The sequence below is a fragment of the Fringilla coelebs genome, assembly GCF_963513975.1.
Source record: "Fringilla coelebs genome assembly, chromosome: 14".
Taxonomy (NCBI): domain Eukaryota; kingdom Metazoa; phylum Chordata; class Aves; order Passeriformes; family Fringillidae; genus Fringilla; species Fringilla coelebs.
In genome coordinates this window covers 6727159-6750094 of record NC_140040.1, presented here as the reverse complement: position 1 = coordinate 6750094, position 22936 = coordinate 6727159, and the positions used below count along the sequence as shown (strand labels likewise).

The following is a 22936-nucleotide window of genomic DNA, read 5'->3' as shown; positions in this document are numbered from 1 at the left end:
TGTTGTCATCCTCCTGTACTATTGGGGAGTTTGCATCGGTAACATACAACAGGTGAGAACTACGCTGTCCATGTTAAAAACTGAGCCAGAAAGCTTTATTACAAAAGCTGCTGAGAAGGAAAAGGTGTATGGAGGAGGGCAAACCTGCCCTGCACTCACTGCTAAAACTGCCAGGAATCGTTCAGCTCGAGCTCCAGCTCGGCAATCATTCCCCCACCAAACAGACACAGTCTACCCCCAGCAAGCACTATCACACACACTCCACAGCCAACTCATAAAAATAATTTAAACTTTTAAGAAAATCTCTGTTTTATTGTGTAATGTAGCATTGAAACATCTGAACAAATCAATAACTGGGCTGTACAGGCTGCTGTTCTTTCATTTCTTTGGGTTATAGAGCATCTTGTCAGTACATAAACAACAACCTTTTGCATTATAAATTCTTTCCGAGGCATGCTGGTACAACACAAATTTCTCTTATCAAATGCAGCTAAGTCTAACTTCCAAACATCATGCACAAGAAACTCATCTAGTCACAATGTAAACTCAGCAGAAGGGCAGGTCACAAGTCTTGCTTGCTCACACTCTGCAGTGCTGCAGGTTTGTGTATGATATTTGGAATGTTCCGTGAGTGTGAATAATACCAGTTAAGAGGAGAGGAGGAAAACAAAACAAAACAAAACAAAACAAAACAAAACAAAAAAAAAAAAAAAAAAAAGGAAAAAAAAATAAGAAAAAAGAAAAATGAAAAAAAAAAAAAAAGCCCGGGTGCCTCGGGATGGGCTGCTCAGCCGAAGTTGTGCAGTGCTAGCCTGAACATGTCATTGGTGCAAACCCAGGCATCGTTGATGTTCTTTAATAGAAATATCTGGTGGAATCCCATGATAGGATCTTCATCAGCCTGTAGAAAGAGAGGGGGGGAAAAGGTTCAAAACATTCACTTTTTTGAGAAACTTAGTCCAAAACTCACAATGAGACAACTTCAAGCTAATATTAAGAGTGACATTACATGCTGTAAGATGTGCAGTACCCCAGGAGACACCAATTCCACCAGAGGGTCTGTTCTGAGGGGCCGTGCAGACAAACACCCAGGGCCCAGAGACAAGGAAATAATGCAACAGCGTCTGAAGTTGGGGTTTTGTAGAAGACTTGCTGACATGTCACTCACCACACTGATGGAACATGCCTGCCTCAGTGTTGAATCACAAATCCCTTGCCCAGGAATTAAGCTTAAAATAAAGTGGTTCAATTTTTAACTGCTGAACTTTGGGTTGATAGCAGAAGGGAGTTTCAGGGAGTTTCTGTAGAGGTTGATATCAACACTTTGCCTGCATGATCCAGGTGATCTGGGCTTTGAAGGCCTTGCCAGAGCAGGTGCAGCTGGCCAGTAACACAGTACTTCCCATTCCAATGTCCAGCAACAGTTGGAAGGGAGCAGAGCATTCACTACAGCTGTGACAATGTGTGCTAAGCACAGGGAATGGCTGCAGCAGAGCCTCCACTCCTGCCTGACAATATGTCTGGGTATTTACAATATTACTACAAAAGCAGAAAAGAGGGAAACTATTACTCCCACCTAATTTTATTTACCCATCTTCTCAGAGACGTTGTGCTGGAATTAAATCCTCAAAATAACATAAATGATTCCCAAATCAATCAGCTGGAAATCACACAACAGGATTTAATCTGAACAGCACACAGGACCAACTACAAAACAATCTACTGATGGTGGCTGTAGTGTGTTCAATTCAGCATTTTTGGAGGATTTTAAGCTTTATTTTTTCAACACATGACTATTCAGCTTCAGAAAAGGGAAGAAATTTATAAAAAGAGGCTTGAAAAGCAGCAGCCAGAGCAGCTGATGAAAGAGGCTGTCAAGGCACTGAATGTTCACTGGCAATGCCCTGCTGCTGTTCACTGAGAAGAAGTGAAAAGTCTGAAGAGCAAAGCAGACTACAGAATAAACAAAAAATACTTTAAAAAAGTATTCATGGACTGTGAAACAAGTCAGCTTTGAGGGCCAACTTGCAAAGGACATCACTTATATCACAGAATAGCAAGTGTGCCAGAACACTGGTGGCATCAGGTGCATGGAAAGGAAGCATTCAGATCCAAAAAGCACAGCATGGATTTCACAGTGACAACTGCCTGGGAAGTTAAGTGGTGTACATGAAGTGCAGTTTCAGTAACTGTGTGCTAATTCACAGAGTAAACCAAAGTGGGCCCTAGACCGGCCCATCATGAAAGTGATACTGAAATAATAATAGATATTTATTTATTAAACCAGCTGAGAGCTCTAAAGCTATGAAGGCAAGCACAGGGTTAGCAGTCGTTAGGAAAGTACAAAGAACCAAAACCCAGAAGTAAGCAAATGCATAAATAGGCAAAGAGCACCCACATATCAAATCCTGCATGCATTCCTTATAAGTTAAAAAAATAAAATGCTACAATAAAGTCATAAAAGGACAAGAAAAAGGATCCAGCTACAGGATAGTTTCCTACTGAAGAAAGTAAATTGAGTGCAACCTTTCAGCTTGCAAAAACATGAGAATGGGGAGAACAGGCAAGACAAATTACTATAAAACCAGGAAGAAGAAAATGAATGAGGAAACCACTACAGCCAGAAATTAGGAAGGCAACAAGTAAGGCCAGGAGTACGAGCAAGTCAGTGCTCAATACATGACTGAATGAGCAAGACAAGTGCCAGCAGTCACTGTCCAGCAGACAAACAGAGCAGCTTGTCCCTCACATCTGCTTAGCACAAGGCAGAGGCTCCCTAGGAACGAGCCCAGTGTGAACACCAGCAATTCTGCTGGGCTACACCAGCCATCCATCTCGTGTGTTAGCACACATGACAGCAGTCATGGCAATTATTTCAAAGGAAGTACTGTCCCTAATACACGTGCCCAGAAGAGAGGCTCACATATCTGTGCTGTAGAGGTGGCCTGTGCACTGAAGCCTGTGGGTTTGTGCCTTTTCCAGCTGAGGCATTTTCACTGAGGCATCTACTACAAGTTGCATAAGTACTTTTCACACCAAATTTGAGCTTGTCATTACTGACATGAGTATGCTTTAAAATAAATCTCTGGAAAAAAAAATACCATCTCCAGACAAGCTTTAGTGTAGGTCTCCTTGATTTCTGAAAAGCCTAGTAGGCTCTGATAAGAGCACTGTAGCTCTTGATGCTTTGGCTTAAGGAGAATTTCCTCCTTTCTTAAGAAATTAAGGGCTGAACACATGAAGAAAGACTAAAAGGGAATTGTCCCCAAAACATTTGGTGTGGTACAGACAGCAAATTCCCACAATGAAGTCACACATTATTTTCTTTATTCCTTTCATGTCCCTCCATAGCATAGAGGAGCAGTATACTTTAAAAACAAGGAAAGTCTCAGGCTATATTCAAGGTGAAGTATATATTTATAGTCCATTCCCCAATTCTGACTATGTAATATTAGCACATAGCAAAGGCTCACAGTTTAGTGACTCAAGATGCCACAGAAAACGCAGACTAATCCTATTCCATTTTAGTTTAGATCTTCATCACAGCTCAGATAACACCACTGAAACTCTCTGTCTTTACTTTTCACTCCAAATTCAGGCATGTTCAACTCAGGACTTGCATTCCACATGTGAGCCCAGGCTCAAAACACAAGGGGCTTTAGTCTTTCTATAAAACTTTCCTTTGTGCAGTTCAAATTCTTCTATGACATCATTGAATTAAAACAAAAATTAAACAAGTCCCAGAATGAGACTGAAAGAATCCTCTGATTTCCAGGCCAGGCTTTTGCTCAGCATGAGTACAGACTACAGCAGCTCTGCATCACAGAACCACTGAACAGGCTGAGTTGGTCCATAGATGGGACCTTTAGAGATCATCTAATCCGATCCTCCTGTCCTGGGCAGGGACATCTTTCACTGCATCAGCCACAGCCTTGTCTAGCAGAGTCTTCAAATTCTAATAGAACAGATGTTTCACAAGGTGTCCAGGCAGCACTTCCCAGGGTTTCAGTCTTCTCATGAAAATCTTCCCTTGTGTCCCCACATTCCAGGTTATGGTTTCTAACCACTGTCCCTTGTTACACTGTCTGGCACCACTGAGAAGAGTTTGCTTTCAAATTGTTGGAAGTACTCAGTTACTGACATTTCAAGCAGATGCCCTTAGCCACCTCCTCTCCCAGTTCCACAAGCTCTTCATCACCCACAATCTTGGCAGCTTTTTGACCTTTCAGTTTTTCTACATCCTTTCTAACCTGGAGGCTCAAAAGGAAGTCCTCAGCTCACAGAGCAGTGAGTCATGTCAGAGTTTTAGATGCAACACTGCTTTGCATTTCAGGTTTAGCTACACAACTTTCCTCCTCTTGCCTGGTCAGAGAGAGTTTTACTTCTTCACCAGCACCCCCAGCAATTATTGATTGAACTGCAGGGTTGCAACAACCCTTACCTCAAAGGAAAGGATAATTACTTGAGACTGCAGGTTCTTTCAGATGTTAAGCCTTTTATTTAACAGGCTTTAGGCGGTGCTTTAAGTGTTCAGCATGCATTACAAAAATACCCAGTGATTTTAATTGCAAATTTCCTTTTCCTTTTAAGACTAGGAAACACTGCATAACAATTAGTTATTCACAATTAATTCTGCATGATCACTTCAAAAAAATCACACTCTGAGGAGGGCCACAGATCTGCCACATGGCTCTGAGAACACACAAGCCACAGCCATGCTTCTCAGCCGAGCTCAAGGGACAGAAGGGCAAGAAGAGAGCACTCCTTACTCAACCAGGACAGCGAGGACTGGAAGACAGGGAAGGCAGAGGGTTAAACGTTGTGGAGGGCTAGCCTGAAGACTTCGTTGGTGCACACCCAGGCACCTTGCAAATTTTTCAACAAAAAGGTTTGGTGGAAGCCTAGAACTTGGTCATCATCTGCCTGAGCATGACAGGAGAAATACATTACTAGGTGAAGCACACTGAAGGTACTGGGTGACATTCTGGATGAACATTGGCAAAGGAGGGTCACACCAAAAGGAATTCACTCCTTAAGGCTTAAACTGATGCTTACTCTTCCTAGCTGAAGCAAGCAAGCAGCACTCAGACAATGAACAGCAATAAAATCCAATACGATCAGAATAAGTGGATATATATTTATTATACCTCTACAAAAGGATAACCCCTCCCAAACATTAATACCTATCAGCATCCGTTAAAGAGGATCTTGGAAAGCAATCACTGCACTGCTTTAGCCAGCCAGTTAGATCCCTGCTAGTGGCAGTCACTACTTAGGTGCTCTGTTACTCTGCAGCATCTTCTCAAAGAGGCTGTTGTGCCCCAGCCCCTCAGTGCAGGTGATTATTCTGCTGCAAAAGGTTGTTTTCAAAAAAATTTATTTATAGTTCATACCGGTATATTAGCATGCTACTGGTGGTCTTGGAAGTGCCCTTCCTTGTGCAAAATTCTCTTACAGTTCTCCTTGAGAGCAATATATGCAGGCTGAGCAGCCACATCACTAAGAAGGCAGCTTTAAATAACAGTGAGTATGCAGCTCCACCTTTGCCTGCTATAGTGTTCCCTGCTCAACTGGAGCTACATGTGACCACTTGTTAAAATGCACCACCTGCACCCAGTTGTTCTCAGTTACTGTATTGTACCCAGAGCAGAACTGAGATGCAGTAGAATGGCTGTCAACATGTGTGAATTGGCACGAGAGAAAAGCATTCACTACATATGACAGCCAGGCTCATTCATGGCATAGACTGTTCCTGATATTTCATTTGTCCACCTCTAAATATCACACAAGGCAGAAGCATGAAGTTAAGGTTTTAAGTTGACTTTGACTTTCTGGACACTTGTTCCGTGAGAAGCAGCACTCCTGGGATTAAAATGTGATTTTTAAAGCTAAGGTTTGAGACACATAAATGTGAAGAGTGGAAAAACCTTTCCTCACTTACTAAAAATTCACAAGCAAGTTGGATTTGATCATGACCATAGGCGTACTTTAACCCAGTATTTTCTCTCCAAATACCTGTATGCTCTAAAACATGATCCCCAAATTATACTGAGTAGTTTCAGCTTGCTGAAATTACTCAGAGATTAAAAAAATACATCAGAAAATACTACTCCCAGTCATGGAATTTATGGAAAGCTCCCAGACTGCATTTACAGTCCCTCCATATTAATGGATTATGGTTTGAGAAAACCCAATAACTTTACAGAATCTTTTAGAACTTGGTATCTTGCCAAAGGATCCAACACAATCATTGCTGCAAGCTGCAATCTGCTTGATAATTATGTAAAAACCTTAAAACATGACTGTGCAAAACTAGGTGCAGATGTGACTGGCCCAAGACATGGAGTCAAAAGGTCTTGATGATCATATTGCAGAATTTTGTGCACACCCAAGAGCAAAGCTGAGGGGATCAGCATGTCTGTCTTTTAATTCAGTGCTTTCCATGGTCACTTGTGGCTGCTTTTCCACAGTGTGTGCAGGTGGGACTGAGCAACAAAAAATCTGGAATCCAACTTGCAGCTAGGAAGCAGGAGCAACTTTAATGAGAGCCAAAGCTGCCTCTGTTAGGTTTAGCAGTGGATGCATTACACTGGGCAATGCTCTTCTCAGCTGCCCAGCCCAAAACAAAGAGAACAGCTTAGCAAGCAGATTCAAACAGTCAGTCCTATGTCTGCTTAGTAAACAGTACAGTGTCAGGGGAAGTTTGAATGCTTTGATACTAGAAGTGCCATCAAGTTAGCAGGAAAAGGAAATCTAAACAGCAATTTTAAAACAAACTGGGTGCAGGTAACTCTAAAGACTGCATGGCATTAGAGGCCTGACTTCACAGCATGTCTGGACCAAATGAGCTCTGATAACTTTAACTAGTGCTATGTAGTTTCACATTTTTTAAACCAACACCACCCACTGTGAGCAAGTTCTGCCTGCAGCTGATTTTATGTACAAAGTATTTTTTTTGCAAATTCCAGGACAATGTCTTTCTTTCATAAGCAGCTTCATGAATTTACAAGTCTGTGGCCCTGGTATATTGGCAGACTGGGTAAGTTTACACAGTTCAGTAGTATCACTCACACAGCAATATGATCATACTAAGCCTGAAAATATTCTGATTCTTCACAAGAAGCAGCTGTTACAACACAAAGTGTTCGATCTCAGAGGCAACATTCCCATTGCCAAATCAGTTTTGATTACAGAGGTACAGGACTGTACTAACACCAGGATGGTATTCTTATGTCCTGTGACAGTAAAAAAAAAGTATGGACTCACTGAAGGGTGGTCAGTTAACAAAATGAAATCTGCTAAATCAGAGCTCAATGCAAATATTACATCAAGGAGGATGTTAAACTAGATGTGCTTAAATTGTCCAAGAACAGTGTGACAATGCTTTTAAATGCAAGAGAGGACACCAAAACCTTACTGCATCAGGGTAAGGGAAATACTGATGCCTCTAGAACCACATGGTATTTGTCTGCACAGTAAAATCCACAATACTTTGCTTGGCAGAACATGACTGTCAAATTACAGGTGGTTTACCTAGAACTAGGTATCTGAAGGAAGGAGCATTTCTTGACAGTCTTGAACAGCAGAGGAGCAATATCCCAATGCAAGCTTATCCCTGTTCCTTCCCCACCCATAAAAGCATTTAAATCTATTCAGAAATCAGATGATTTAGAATCCTGCAAAAGTCTAAGACATAAGCACTCGTTAACCTGTAATGGAAAGAGTTTACCTTAAGCTGTCCCACTACCATACTGAGTATACAGCTATCAGGTGTAGGTTGGTGGTCTTGTGCTGTGATGCTGTGTTGTATTTTTTGGAAAGGAAGGCTCTGCAATGAAAAGAAATCAAAATAAGGAAATGTACAGAAATGGAATTATTTAACTTACAAAACAAAGACTGAGCAAATCCAACATTATGAAGTGTTAGACTATAGTGGCAGTACTGCACAGAGAACTGTTGCAAATGAGGGCACTACTCATGTGGGGGGTAAATTTTAACAGGTATATTTTTAAAGTGCCAAGAGGAAATAATGTCACCATACACACTAAATGGTATCTTCTCCTACTCGTAACTGCACTGCTTGAAGGGTTTCAGATAATCTGTAAGCTCCAAGTTCCTATGATGAAGGGACAAACCTCTGCTCTGAATTGTGTTAAAAGATTTTATCATCTAATATTTGATGTTTACCAGACAACTCTGAATTTGCTTCTTTGTTAAAGTGGCTATGAATGGAAAAGTGGATGAAATCTTCAAGACTTGAAATCTACATATCCACTCTTGCCCTTTTTAATTCCCTTGACACTCAGGTAGCCAATGTCAGTACGTCTGGAGGTGTGTGTGCAAGGAACACACCTTGAGAAACACCAGGCATTGTAGAGGAATTCCTGTCTTTCAACTTTGACCATATTCACATTTTAACACAGACAGTTCCAAGCAGTGAATGTGAAACACCTAGGAGATCTGAGAGTCCTGTCACACAAATGCAATTTTGGTACTGTTCTCCCAAAAGCTGCATTATTGCTAGGTACCTTAGTGGCAGTTCAACATGGATGGAGCTCTAGATGACCATGTGGCAGATACCCAAAGTCCAGGAACTGCACAGCATGGCAGCACGTGGCCATTCAAACCTCAGGTGGCACTTGGATGCCTTTGCTGCATTTGGAAACAGGCTGAAACAGATCCAAATGCATACTCCAACAAGTCCTGCATTTCCCTCTAGTGGAAGGAGCCTCAAAGACTTCCTAGAAGGCCTAGGTAGAGACACAAGTCCTGCTGTCACAGATATGAAGTACAGTCTTGGCTCTACAAGCCTAAGGCTCTAGGAAGAATTCTAGGAAGCTAAATCCATGGATAACAGAACACACAAACTGTGGAAGGATCAGGACCTGAGGAAGCAAATGAAGTCTAGGGAGCAGCCCTCTAATTAGAGGGACACGATTCAAGAACACCCTTTAATAAAGCCTGTGGTGTTTCCTCTCGGCCAGGAGTGCAATCCCAACCAGCTCAAAGTGCAAAGTGAACCAACTGCTTTGTGGTGTGGAATAGACATTTGGCAACAACACAAATCCAGAACCTTCTTTTCTGAATGACCAGCAGACTGTTTTCCAGGGTCACCATCCTGAACTTGAATGTGCAAAATGCCCACACAGACTGCTCAAGCATAGGCTGGGAAGTTCCTTTGACAAAAGGGTATTCCAAAGCCTAGTCCCACCTCAACACAAGAGCTTCTTGTTGAACAAGCCCTGCAAAAAGATTCTCTTGAAAAGGCAGAGGGATGAAGGGGAATGAATGCAATTCATTCCAGGGAGGAAGGAAAAGGCTTTGGAATCAAGAGCTCTGCAAAATGGTAACAAGGAGGCTGGGTAACACAGAGGCTGTTTCAAGTACCTGATTCCACAGGACAAGAGGAAATGGCCTCAAACTGCATCAGAGGAAGTTCAGGTTGGACATCAAGAAGAATTTCTTGCTGAAAAGCTTAAGCATTGTAATGGGGTGCCCAGAGAAGTGGTGGAATCAGCATTCCTGTAAGTTTTCAAGAAACACTGGACATGGCACTTAGTGCTATGTCTAGTTAAAAGGTGGTGTTCAGTCAAAGGTTGGACTCGATCTTGGACAACTTTTCCAACCTTAAAGACTTTCCTCTTCAGAGGAAAGGACCCCAGATAGCTGGCCAGCCTAGTGAGCTACTCATGTGATGCACTGGGAGAAATCCCACTGGAAAGGGTAGGAGTGTAGGTGACAGAAAAGATCACTGATTTTTTGGATAGGCAGAGGCTACCTCAAAAGGATAGCTACTTATAGACATGCATCTGTACTGGAATAAAGGATTTTGTGATATAAAAAGTACAATAAAAGTGTCTAAAAAGCATGAAGCCACACAACAAGCAAGGTTTTCACCATCCCCTGACATTAGAAATTGACTGGTCTTTCACTTCGAAAACTATAGAATCTCTTTGAAGTCAGGTAAGAGAAATTAGGCAAGAATAAAGTTGAGTAGCATAAACTCACTGCTGGCAGCAAGAATACCTGTCTCAGCTTCCTCCTTGGTCCAGTATGTTCACAGAACTACGTAATTATCTTAAATGCTTCGTGTAAATCAGGCTGCCCCTAATTAGCACAGGCACTCTATGTTAAACAAGTCCAGCTCCAATTAGGACACAAGGAACAAGTATCAACTCCCACGCTGTAGCAAGGTACAGATGTCCTGGGCCTGCAGAGCAATGCCCATACAACCTTGCCCTACTATATTAGATTGAAAAGGTGCCATACCATTGCTGTCACACAGCAAAGAACTTGATCTAAAAGAAAATGCCACCTCTTGGTGCTTACATCAGTTCACCAGCCAGGCACTGAAGGACACAAGACCACAAAAGTGTGAAAGAATTTCAGTGTCAAACTTTCAGGGCTGTGCTGAACTGACTAAGCAGCTCCAGAAGCGGAGTAGGTGAGCACATAAAGCTGACACAGCAATGGGAGCCCGGGCAGCTCAGTGCTGACAGAGGAATGCTGAACGACATTAGAGTCACTGTAAGCTGATACAGCCCATGACGAGCCATGGTGGTGGAAGGGCACCTTTTCCTCCTTACTTTAAGCAGATGGATACAAGCCTGAAAAAATTTCCCTGAAGCAGAATAGTGTGTCTTCACTCACCAATTCCGACTGCAGCAGGTACATAAATCCAGAAAGTCCACCTTGTACCAGTGACAGGGAAAGTAAAGATGAGCTGTCACAGTGGGAAAGGGCTAGAACTGCACTGGGCTGAATCCAAGGCAGCAATCAGACACTGTGGCCAAGCAAATGCTTGGCTGGTTGGGTATCTAAGTGGCTGCAAGCCCAAAAGTCTAAAGAACACTGAGTACACAAACAAGCAACCCTGAAGCTTGGGAAGCTCCTCATACAAGCAAGCAGTTGCTGCTGTTTCTGAGATGTGCAACCTTCTCAAAAGCAACACAGGTACCTAAAGCACAGACCTGAGGGCAAACCTCAGTCTTTACAATTAAAGATGCCTTAGGCAAAAGAAGCAATTCCAAAACACAGGAGCAGTAGCTGTGCAATAAGCCAAGTGTCAAGTTACAATTACTTTTCTTCTCAATGTGTAATAAAAATGTCTGAAATACCATACTCAGAGCAGACTGTCTGGTGACCTAAAAAGCATGCCCTCTGCATATCTTGCAAGAGAAACAAACTTTCTAGTCTTATGACAGCTCGCAAGTACCCCCAGTTTTATAAAAGAACCATGGATTTACACAGGAAGATAAATATTCTTTTAGTTTAAACGAACATAGAATTCCAGTGTCCTCTCACTTGCTGAAGAGGAAACACATTTCAAAGTCCTGAACCATACCTGCTCACATCTGAACTGCTGACAAATCTGCATTGAAGATAAGTCAGCTTCTCCACTATAGAACTTATTTGCAGTTTACGTATCAGAAAACAAGTTGTTCCTTGCTGTAATGTGTCTAGCCTTTATCACAGACAGATCCAAGTAACAGGATTGCTATTGCTTCTTCCTTGGCATGCCTTAAAAGAGCAAAGGCACCTTTCACTCCTCTAGATCAGAGGCAGCTTATGCATTAGACCTTTTAAAAAAAATAAATCAATAATGTCAAATACAATTGCAGTCACAAAATAACCTTGCAAACTATGGAGTTAATTAACATTCCAACATTAGAGCTGTCAGTGGAACAACCCACTGGACAGCAGTAATTCATAACATTTCTTGAAGACCTAAGCTGGAAGCACAAGTTCAAGATTTTTGAACTGTTTAAGTCTAACTCAACTTTTCAGAAGCAATTATCTTCTAGTCTTCCTAACTGTTTCCCAAAACATTCAGTAAGGATTACAGACTTACAGTGAGTTTTTCAACAATGGCTGCTTTGCCCTGGAACTGCTGTCCTTCCCACGTAAGGCATGATGCATCAATCTGGGGGAAAAAGAAAAATGTCATCAACTTAGGTAGCCCTTAAGCAATCCTGATAAGAGACTATGCATTTAGCTGAAATCCTCAGAATCCAGCTATTTGAAAACTACCTCAAAGGGACATAAAAAGAAACCAGCAAAATCAATTGAAGAAGTTTGGAACAATCAACTAAAAATTAAGTAGAACACATTGCATTTACAGAAGTCTACCAGCAAAAAAAAATCCTGCCTTTGGATAAGTCAGCTTTCAGAAGAAAATCTAAAGGATAAAAAAATTTCAAAATTTTACAGACACAAAGTCAAGCAAGTGGAAAGAGAAAAAGATATTAAGAAAACTGACAACATGGGTTACACCACCAGGGTAGTGCTTCAACTCACCTAGCTCAAGCAATTCAAAAGTGATTGGACAGATCCCTACCTGGAATAGGTGACAAAAGTCTTAACTGACTTGGATTACACCACTAAAGATAAACTGAATCTTGTGGTGGAAGTAGTGATACAGGAATACAAACCAAATCTAAGCTCCCTGCTGCATTCCTGCATGCTGTAAAATTTGTTTGCTCCCCCAGGGTCTCTGAAGGGAAAAAGCTCATCATTAAAAGCCCATTTCTACAGAATTCCCCCAAAATTATACAAATTGTGACCTTGGTGCATTTCAGCCATACAAAACAGGGTGTGTTTTCTCCACAATTCAGGAGCTGCACAAAACAACACACATCAGTGACCTGCATAATAGTTCTCCCAATTACATGTGCACAGGACTCTTCATTGAATGATGGAAGGCAGAAAGACCCTCAGGGTGAAAAAAAGCCAGGAGTTCACTGTGTGGAAGGCCCTACACCCAGGAATTTAAATTAGTTTGTACTTAACACCACTTTGAAGACTGAATGTACTTTGGTAATAAAATACAAACTACTAAGAGCCTCCATACTTAGAGCTGTGGTTGGAACACAAACTGCTTGGTTTTCTTTCTCCCTAGGCTCTGTACACAGCTTCTTGGGCAAAGTCAACCAATAGTCTGGCAGGTAGCAAGTACACAAAAATCCCAAGAGCAAATGGTGTCAGTGCTGCTGGATATTGCTGAGGTACAAGGAGGGGTGTCAGAGGGTGTTGAACCATTTAAATCCTCAAGAGCTTGCTGAAACTTCAGCTCATCCAGCAGATGAAAAACCAGCCAGAAAAACAGGATGTGCTGCTAGAAGACTTGTCAGCCTTGAACCTCTTGCTGCAACTCCTCAGCCACCCAGCAGCATTCCTCACCATCAGCAATCAGCTCCACATACAGAGCACTTTGCGTGCTCTGGAGGAATCTTCCCCCAAAACTAAAAACTGATGTTCCTTGAGTTGTTAATTACAGTTTTTATTCTGGTATCCAAGTCTACTTCAACCCAAATAAGAAGCAAAAATAAAAACCTAATGTTTGAGGAAATTTAAACTAAATTTACACTCATTTAACATGTTATTCTACATTTTAAACTGGATTTAAAACTGTAAATCTATTTTACTGTTCAGAGGATTAATATAGCATGAGGTCCAAGAAACACCTGCAAGAACTGCTAAACACAGGGTAGGACTTAAATTACATCCCACTTTAAGAGGGATCCAAGCAAATCCATGCCTGCAAATTAATGGCAAACTAAGACTAGAATGTTTGCTTTTACAGAGCACTTCATCCCAGGATTATCATCAAACCCCTCCAAAACAAATCTCTGCCTACAGGTAAACAGGGCTTTTGTGAGTCTGACTGCCTATAAGGCAAACAAAGCTCCAAACAGAAGTGAGACATAAAAGAAAAGCAATAAATAAAAGTGAGTGTGATTGCACTGACTGGCATTCTGGAGTCAGGATAAAGCTACTATCCCACCCTGTGTATTCTCACACATCAAAACAGGGAATTCCAGACAGATAAGGGGACAGAGTCCCAGCTCCCCTTCTGTGGATACTTACATATATTGCTCCTAACTGAGTCCTGTCTGCATCAAAAAGCTGGTAGTAATGTTGTACAAAGCTGGATCCAATCTGCTCCCAGATAGGCTTGTCTCCCATTCTGAATCCTCAACCAGAGCCAGTGACTACAAAACAAGCAAACAAAATCATCAGAAACACCACAGGAATACGTGTAACACTTGGCTTGTGCATTAGCATCAAGAAACAGATCCTCTCAACTGGCCTGAATTTTTTTTTGGGATAAGTAGGACAAACTCACCTCTGTATCCTAGACTTGTAAATAAAAGTCTTGGATACTGAATGGCTTAATTTCTAATTACTGGTTTGTAGTGCTATTTCAGTGTGAGGTCAGATCTCATGTACAAAAGTGGAGAACAAGAACAAAACCAAGTGTTACCACCTTGTCTTCACATATTTCAGAAGTTCCACCATCTGAACAAGCTGGCAAGTGCTTGCTGTTTCAACTTGATCTCATTTACTGTAAACAACTGACCTGTTAACATGGATTGTCTGCAAGTGGCTTATACCAACTGATTCATGTATTTAGCTCCTCAGGTATTTCACCATCCACAGGCCATTCTAAGAGTGTCCTGTCAATGGCACATAACAAGAATTAATTCACTAGCTCATTGTTCAACACAAGCTTACTGCCCATCCTCTTCTGTCAATGAGGCTGAAGTAGGCTCAGTGCCTGTGATGATGTCAAGATACAAACCATGATTTTTCATAGTGGCGAGAATCTGCAGTTCCTAGTGAAGGTGCTGAAGGCATCCCACACTTCTGAACACAAGTCCCTCTATTCCACAGGGGTTAAGCATAGAGCACGCACAGCAGTCTAAACAGATGGCTGTATCACATTACATTTTTCAAGAAAGCAAATCATTTATATTTAACCTGATCTTTCTCTGAAAGTCTGAAGAATTGTGCTAAAATTCAAAACACAAAAATGCTGCACACAAACCCCACTAAGATTATATTTTAAGACCTGAGTTCACTTCAAGCAAACTATACTTGCTTAACATCTAGATCTGTCAGCCACTAGTCCCTCTTCTCAATCCCTGTGCAAGAACCTTGGAGTTACAGGTTTAAATTGCACTGCAAGCCTAAAAAATATGAAATTCTGTTTTAGGACACAGGACATATTTTGGTTTCCTTTAGCTGTCAATTACTCACACACCTGTGTAAGATTTAACAAATTCCTAAGAGAAGCAAAACACATATTCCCAAGACTTCCATAGAGGGTACTCCCAGGCCCAGCTTTCTGTGCACAGTTGGACTAGAAAGCTCTTTTCATATTTTAGGCCTCTGAGATTTACTCATACAAATGGGAACTGAAATGGGTTCAGACTCTAGGTTGGAAGTATTAAGGTCATACAGATTTGGCCAGACTTACAGAAGAGCAAATCTCTTTTGTCAGATCAATGGCCTAACAGCAGGTAGCATCTGTGTTTTCAGGGTGGTAAATTCGACTACCAAGAACTGCTATCACAGCTTTAAACATCCTTATTTCACAATCAGACACCTAGGCAGTAAAGCCAACATCAAAGTCACCAAGCCTGCACACTAACATAAAAATTCAAAGTCTTGTTGCCACACCACTATTGTTTCAACTGCTCCAAAGAGATCTACAGGCTGGTGTTGGTCACCATCATGAGCTCTCCACTGATATTTGCAGTACTGATTCCTCAATCTGGAGGAGTTTACCCAGTGTGGCCACTCCTCTGGGAAAACACATCACAAATTAAAAAATCACCCATAGATTGAAAACAAAACCAATCCCACACTCACTTCCCAAACAACTTAAAGCTAGTTCTTTACAAGTGAAATAGTTGTATTGATTGCACATCATAATTGCTGCATATCAGCCTAACCTGGAGATAATCCAGAAATCAAAGAACTTTAGCCTGTATTAGAGGATTTTATGTTGAAGAAAAGACACCCTAAAACCATGGCACCAATTCCCTGGAAACTCTGAGTGATGCCCACCCTGCTGAAGGTAGGACTCATGCCATATTTGGAAACCAGAAGTAGTAGGACTTCAGTTTGATGCCTGCAGTTTCCATTCCAGACCTGTGGGTACCTAGTTTGGGATGGCTCCAGTGGAGCCAACAATCAGCACAGGTGAAAATCACCTTGATTCACTTTGTGTGGATCAAGCTTCAATTCCAACACATGAAGTTACATCACTATCAGATATTCCTAAACATTTAAAGACAAATCTAGTTGACAGTATTATGCTCAGCAGTCACACGTCTAACACTGAACTGAAGTCAAGGACAAAAAATAGCCACCAGCTTATTCTTCTGAAGCTAAAGCAAGGTAGCTGTTGCCATATTAAACTTCCCCACACACAAGATGTGCACTCACCCTTAACAGCTCCCTGTACCATCACACAAACCCAAGATCAAGCTGTATGCCAGTTCTGCACCTCATTTAGTCCCTCAAGGCACAACAGCCTCACTCAAGCACCAGATGCCTTCTGTTCAATCCTGAACCTGTGAGGAAGCCTTAGAGACTGTAAGGAATGAAGGAATTCTTATTTTAAATATGGAAAGTAGAATTACGGTTTCTAGACCTAAAAATTAGTATGTTAGCTTGATATCTCCTCTTAAAAAAAGTATTTGTATTTTGCACAGTAAAATACTATTAAATAAATAGAATAAAAAACAGAATAAATTTGACCAATTATAATGTTGATTTTCTCAGAAATAAGAAAAAGCTAAAAAAAATGTGGTTGAAATTAATGATCCTTGACTAATTTTTTTTTGTTGGCTACAACCTTACTCTCTTTCCTGTGCCATTCATATATGATTTTGCTGAACACTCATTCTTCCTGGAAAGGTTCATTTTCATTTTCTGATTTGTCACCTTTTCCTCCATGCTGTCTTGTGTTTTCTGCCTGTCATTACAGATGTAAGAAGCTTAGAGATGTACCTAAAGAAAGAACAAGATGATCTGTGTCATCAAGCCCAGTCCCTTTCAGTGAGACAAAACCCATGTAAGACTGCATTGATACACTTATCAGTGCAGTATTTTAATGAGATAAATATAATATGAAAGGCTTTAAGATCTATTGCAAACCTATGAGGAAAGCATGGGTTCTGATGTCCAACACTAGGGTAACACAGGAGTGCCTCAGAGCCATCCAGCCAAATCCACCCATGGTTGATTCAAATCTGTCCATGGTTACAGAAACAAGAATATCCGCTTAATATAATGGCAGATAAAAGAAGTTTCAATAAACTAGAAAGCTCCTAAGATGTTGCTTAAAAAGGACACGTGTCCTTTTAAAGGTACCTACTGAAAGTTACTATTGTGTAAGTGCATTACTGGATATTCTACCTTAATTCCCCATGGAAAAGGAGATAATTTCCTTTAGCTAATTAATTTATTTGCCTTTGTCACTTCAAACCAAGCCTACCTCCTCACATCCACTTAAGGACATCATGGTCTATTTGATTAACAGCTTCTTTACAAAGCACAGCTGTAAAGCTGAGCTACCAGCGCATTGTATAATACTTAATTCACATTATTCACTCTATTTCTTGGACTCTGCTTGTACTAGAGAATTTATCCCCACCCCAAATAATACCCAGCAGCCAGTGCTGAAGCAGAAACCCAATACAGGGCACAAAAGCTGCAGCTCCCAGCAACTCTCTTCAACAGGTATATATATATGCTGACACTGCTGAACTGAAGGGCTTCTCTGCAGGGGCCTTCTGCAGTGACATCAAAATAAAACTCTCCAATACCTTTGCCAGGCTTCACACTGACATGTCAGAAGTAAATCCCATCCCTCTACACATCTCTCACCCCAATCCCTATACATCTCATCCTACAAGGTACCAGGGCATCCCTGGTGATTGCTTTGCACCCATCTGCTTTGGCATGTGGCAGACTGCACCAGGAGAAGGACAGCTGCAGGACCCAGTGAGCAGCAGCACTGAAGAGAAAGGAGCACCCTTAAGACAGAGAAGACCTAGAAGAGAGCAGAGCCATCACCTGAGTCACCTTGAGTAAAACTAGGGTTACACAGCCTCAGGCAGATTTTTTTATCCACAAAATCCAAAAATAAAGAATCTTTTCCATTGCTTGGCCCAGCTTTGGTGCCTCTAGTCTACACTCACCCCTCTTCTATCCCTCCTGCCTTAGCTCTGGGTGTGAGATTAGCACGAGCACACCAACACTGCCCATAACTCCTAAGTGGCGCTCAGTCCTTAAGAGACTCATTTCTGCCACCTGTCTCAATGAAACCTCCTCCTACTCCTTCCTTCCTAAGCTACAAAACACATGATTCTGTCAGTTTGCTGCAGCACAAAGTCTGTCTTTCTGCTCATGCAGCACCATCAGAGCTATTCAGATGGGTAGCTTGAGGAAAAGTCACTTTTTTACTTGGAAAAACAAGACTAGTAAAGAGATTGCCTTCTCTGAAACACATAAGTGCCAGCGACGTTTGGTGTAGGTGAGGCATTGTCACAGCTCTGCAGTATGGAGAAAGAACAAAAAGTTGCTTCAGCCAGCAATTAAGCTTTACCACATTATCCAACCTGGACACATGTAAGGTTGCTGCTATCAATTTAAAAAATTAAATAAGTCTGAATTGGAGCAAGGTAGGCCTGTGATTCTAAAAGAATATGACATTTTCTGAAAAAGTCAACAGAAAGTAGCATGAGCACTAATAAAATAACAGAGGTGGTCTGCCAGGGATTGCCACATTTAAAAAGCAAGCTGTATTCAAAGAATCAATGAACAACCACCACAGGCACAGAAGGTCTGTGAAGTCTTTCTGGTCTGCAAAACACCAAGCAAAAACCCACTGAATTTAAAGAGAAAAAACATCAAACCAATACATTCTAATGCTAGTGGAGAAAATTGCCTTCTATTATCCAGTTATGACTATATTTATTCCACAAGTAATCTCAGCATAAATAAACTATGCTCCGAGGATAGTAAAGCCAGCCCAACACCACCAAAGTTACTCTCTCTTAAGATTGAGTTCAAGCTTGTTTTCTGGAAGATTTGAGAATCAGTGCAACAAATTAGCACCAACACCACCCTTAAATCTGTGCTGCTGGTCGAGTGACTTGTGAATCCACAGCAAACATGGTTCTGACCATCAGTTGCTGCATCCTTCACTACTGATTAACAGGAGCAAATAAGGACAGTGAAAGCACTCTCAGCTTTTTCAGTTCCTGATACTCTTGCAATTTTTACCACACAGGTATTTTAGATCACTTAGATTAGAGTCAGCAGTCTTTAGACTGGTAAGTAAAGTAAATCAGCCAACAGTTTTAGGCTATTTTTCTTTCAATTGCTTTTCTTTTGCCACTAAAACTTGCAAAGACAGGAGTGTCTCCAGTGCGCCCTTCTAGGAACACAATGGAACCAGCATCACAGGACCAGTTAATCTTCTTTCTATTCAACTCCACCAACAACCACTTGATAACAGATCATCCTCCTTTAGCAAAGGATACACTCCCAACAGAGAAACTATGCAAATTATCCCAGAATAATGCAGGTTTGCAAGGGACCTCCTCCAGCTCAAAGCAGGAGGACAAACCTGTTCCACGGCTTGATCGCCCTCATACAAAGGGCAGCAGTCCCCTGTCCTACCCGAATCCCATCTGTTCCAGTCATGTCCTTGTGTCCTGCCCTGCCATGAGGTACCCTGAGGAAAGCCTGGCTCCATTCTCCTGATAATGGCCTGACAGAGACTGGAGGCTGGGATTAAGCTCTACTCAAGCCTTTCCTAGACTAAACAGGCCCAGGCCAGGCAGAGTGCCCAGTAACACAGAGATGCAGAAATACTGGAACTTACTGAAGGGCATCATGCCCCGTCAGCCATCTATCCTCAACACACTGCAGCTCTGTCTGGTAAATGCCAATTCAGCAGTCAGCCTTTCTCATTTGAAAACCTTTAACATTTCCAGTTGAGGAACAAATTTATGCATTCAGAACTGAAGGAAAGAAGTGTTTCTCTGACGTATTTCACAATTATCTCCACAGCAGTTGACTGATCCACAGAGGAGAACCCTCTGTGAACTACAGCTCAAGGCCAATCAGAAACCATTGACTTCAGAGACCTCCACCAAGTAATTGCCATGGACTGCTCTGTGAAAGAAATGACATTATCCTAAAAAAGCTTTTAGAGCTAAAAATAATTAAGTCTCGATATGTGAACAGTGAAAGGATGGAAAGGGAGAATAGAATGGGGAAGATGGCAAGGTCCAGACTATTTCCTTTTGGGAAATACATTTACTTTCCCCTTCTTAGTCTTTTTATTCCTCTACTCCAACTTTGTTAAAACAAATTAGTGAGGGAATTATGCCACCTTGAAGTACATCTTTTTTTGTTAGAAATGCCAGCAAGTGTAAGGCCACTAGCACACAAAGCTTTCACTGTGCCTGCAGCTCGATGCTCATCCCAACTGCAACCTGACAACCCAAGAGAGCCACACAGACTCAAGATGATTTTCAAACATACAGACATATATTACACATAACTGCAGCAGGGGACATGTTTTGTTGTTAAGCAAAACCTAGAAGGCTACACAACTGCCTTTTTTCCCAGAATATTCTTCATGCAAGCTAAAAACTGAATTCAAATTTGCAAGGCTGAAGCCACATTTCCTTTCCCCAAAATGAATACAGGACTGCCCTGTTTAAAAAAAAAAAACCAAAACCGGGAGGCATTGGGGAACTGGAGGGGAGAACTGCTACACCCAGGTTTTCTTTACCTTATAGACACAGTAACAAAACACTGAATGGCCAAACTTGCCACAATATCTATAAGTTTCAAACAACCTAAAAGAATCATACTTGCAATGTTACCAGCTATCAGTATATGTTGCAATTCCTTAACTAATCATACTCTACACTTTCACTAACTAAATGATCCTCTTATTAACAGGGGCAAAAGAAATCCCAGCAGAGAGAACTGCAGAAAGTTGTTAGCATTTGCATTTTTCTAAAGACCTGAACAAACACAGATGTTAAGCAAATATATTTCAAATCATCAAACAAGTAACTTGCAACCTTTTAGGCAAATAATAATTAGGGGACCAGTGGGAAAATAGTTAAATTGTCCAAAAGTGAGCCAAAATATCATCTCACTTTAAATGAGACCAGGCATTTTACTATATACAGAAATTTTGCTATTTCTAGGTGAAGGTCTGTGAAATGCCTTTTGTTTTGCTGCTGCTAAAAGAAAATGTGAAGTCACTGCACACAAATACAGAAATCACTGCTTGAACACAACTTTTCAAGAAGGCAAAAGAGTATTAACTTGAAAAGGCAGCTGATTAAGGAATCAGAATTCACTTTCAAGCAACGTTTCTGCAACCAACTCCTACTCAAGCATTTACCTGGGCTTTTTTTTCCCCAGTTCAATACAGTATGTCCTGCTCTAAGATATATTTACACTGGAAATTATGGACTTGAAATGAGCTGAATTATTATTTCAGCCTGCCTCAGACAGGAAGTTCAATTTGAATTGCAAGAAGAGGCTTTTGGGGATTTAAATGTTTTCAGAAAGCTCACATTAACTGAATGTAACATACACTCGTTGCTATTCCACACCTTTGCAGGTTTTGATTGTTCTCAAAGCTGAAAAGTGACAGCCAGAGAAGGCAAAAAAAAATTCTCTCTTGCACATCATACTTGAAAATGGCAACTCAACGTAAAAACTACAAGGTTGCAGCAGATCACTGAGCACATGCAGTTTGCTAGCTTCACTCCAAGGAAGCATGAACCTTTCACGTTCATTGTGACAAAGTGATTCAACCATGCCCGGTAACTTCAGTCCTCTCACAACCTTCTGGTAAGACAGAGAACAGCAAGAACATTAAAACAGAGCACACCTTCTGCGCTGCACAAACCATCTCCTCGCAGCTCCCGGTTCACCCCCTTTAACTCTCCTCCCTGCGATACCGAGCCCTGGCAAAGCAAGACCGAAGCACGGACGGGCACCAGGCCGAGAAGCCTCGGTGCCTCTGAGGGCAGCGCCGGGCACAGGACGCCCAGAGAGTGCCGGGGGCTGCCGGCGGGGCGGGGCGAGGCGAGCACAGCCCGCACCCCCCATTGCGCCCCGGCCCCGCCGGAGCGATCTGCCCCGAGCCTCCGGGCCGAGCTCGCCCCTGCGAGGCCCCTCGCTCCCCTCGGGCCGCCCACCCCCCTCAGGCCATCCGCCGGCCCACCCACACGCGGGCCCCGCCAGTCCCGGGCACAGCCGGCGATGGCTCGGCTCCCGGCGCCGCCGCCCCTCCGGGACCGCGCTGCCGGCGCCTCAAAGACGGGGAAGGTCAGGGCGGCTCTGCTCGGCGGTTCCCGCCCAGCCCGGCCCGCGGCAGCCGGCAGCGCCCCGCGGCGGGGATGGGGCTGGGCCACGGGGCCGCGGGGGGCGAGCGCGGGGTGTGGCGGCGCCGCGCGCCGGCCCGCGGGCGGTGCCGGTCCCGGTCCCGGTCCCGCTGCCACTCCCGGTCGCGCCCCCCGCACTCACCCGCGGCTCCCACTATGGCGGCGGCAGCGGCCCCGTGCGCGGCGCGAGCCCCCTCAGCCTCCCTCGCCAGCGCTTCTGCCCCGCCCCGCTCCGCCCGGCCCCCCGGAATGCCGGGACAGCGAGTCACACCGGCCGCCGGACGCGCGCTGGGAGGGGCGAGTGGAACTACAACTCCCGACAAGTCCAGCGCCGTACCCCGCGGTGGCTCATTTGAATGAGGGAAGGGGCCCGCGCGCCGCTGGCCCCGCGGCGGCGCCCCGGAGCATTGTGGGATCGTGGGGGAGCGGAGCGGAGCGGCGCCCTGCGCCTGGGGAGTGACGGGGACGGGGCCGGCCCCCTTTGGGGAGAGAATTGTCCCCTTTGGGACACGACTTTACTCCTTTGGGACAGGGTTCTGCCCGTTTGGAACAGGGTCGTACCCTCTGGGCCACAGCAGGACCTGAGGCCCTGAGTGGGCACGTGGGTGGTCCCAGCCGCAGCATTGCAGGTCCTGAAGTTAATTTTAGTTCCCCCCATAAGAGCTATGCAGTGACGATTTTTAAATAAATTTCTTGACTTGATTGCAGTGAAGTTA

The 22936-nt window shown here is 43.0% G+C and overlaps 1 protein-coding gene across 2 annotated transcripts; it reads right to left on the bottom strand.

Moving 5' to 3' along the window:
* Window positions 1-284: 284 nt before the first annotated feature.
* On the bottom strand, window positions 285-22439 carry NUTF2 (nuclear transport factor 2). Of its 2 annotated transcripts, XM_084215079.1 has the most exons (6): window positions 22363-22439; window positions 13867-13991; window positions 11852-11923; window positions 7730-7828; window positions 4770-4788; window positions 285-901 (listed from the first exon to the last, which is right to left on the bottom strand). In XM_084215079.1, the coding sequence occupies exons 2-6, from the start codon at window positions 13963-13965 to the stop codon at window positions 897-899; spliced, it is 294 nt and encodes a 97-aa protein (XP_084071205.1). In that variant the 5' UTR covers window positions 13966-13991; window positions 22363-22439; the 3' UTR covers window positions 285-896. The 2 variants fall into 2 exon arrangements, with proteins under 2 accessions (XP_084071205.1, XP_084071204.1); XM_084215078.1 differs by lacking the exon at window positions 4770-4788.
* Between the last annotated feature and the right edge of the window lie 497 nt (window positions 22440-22936).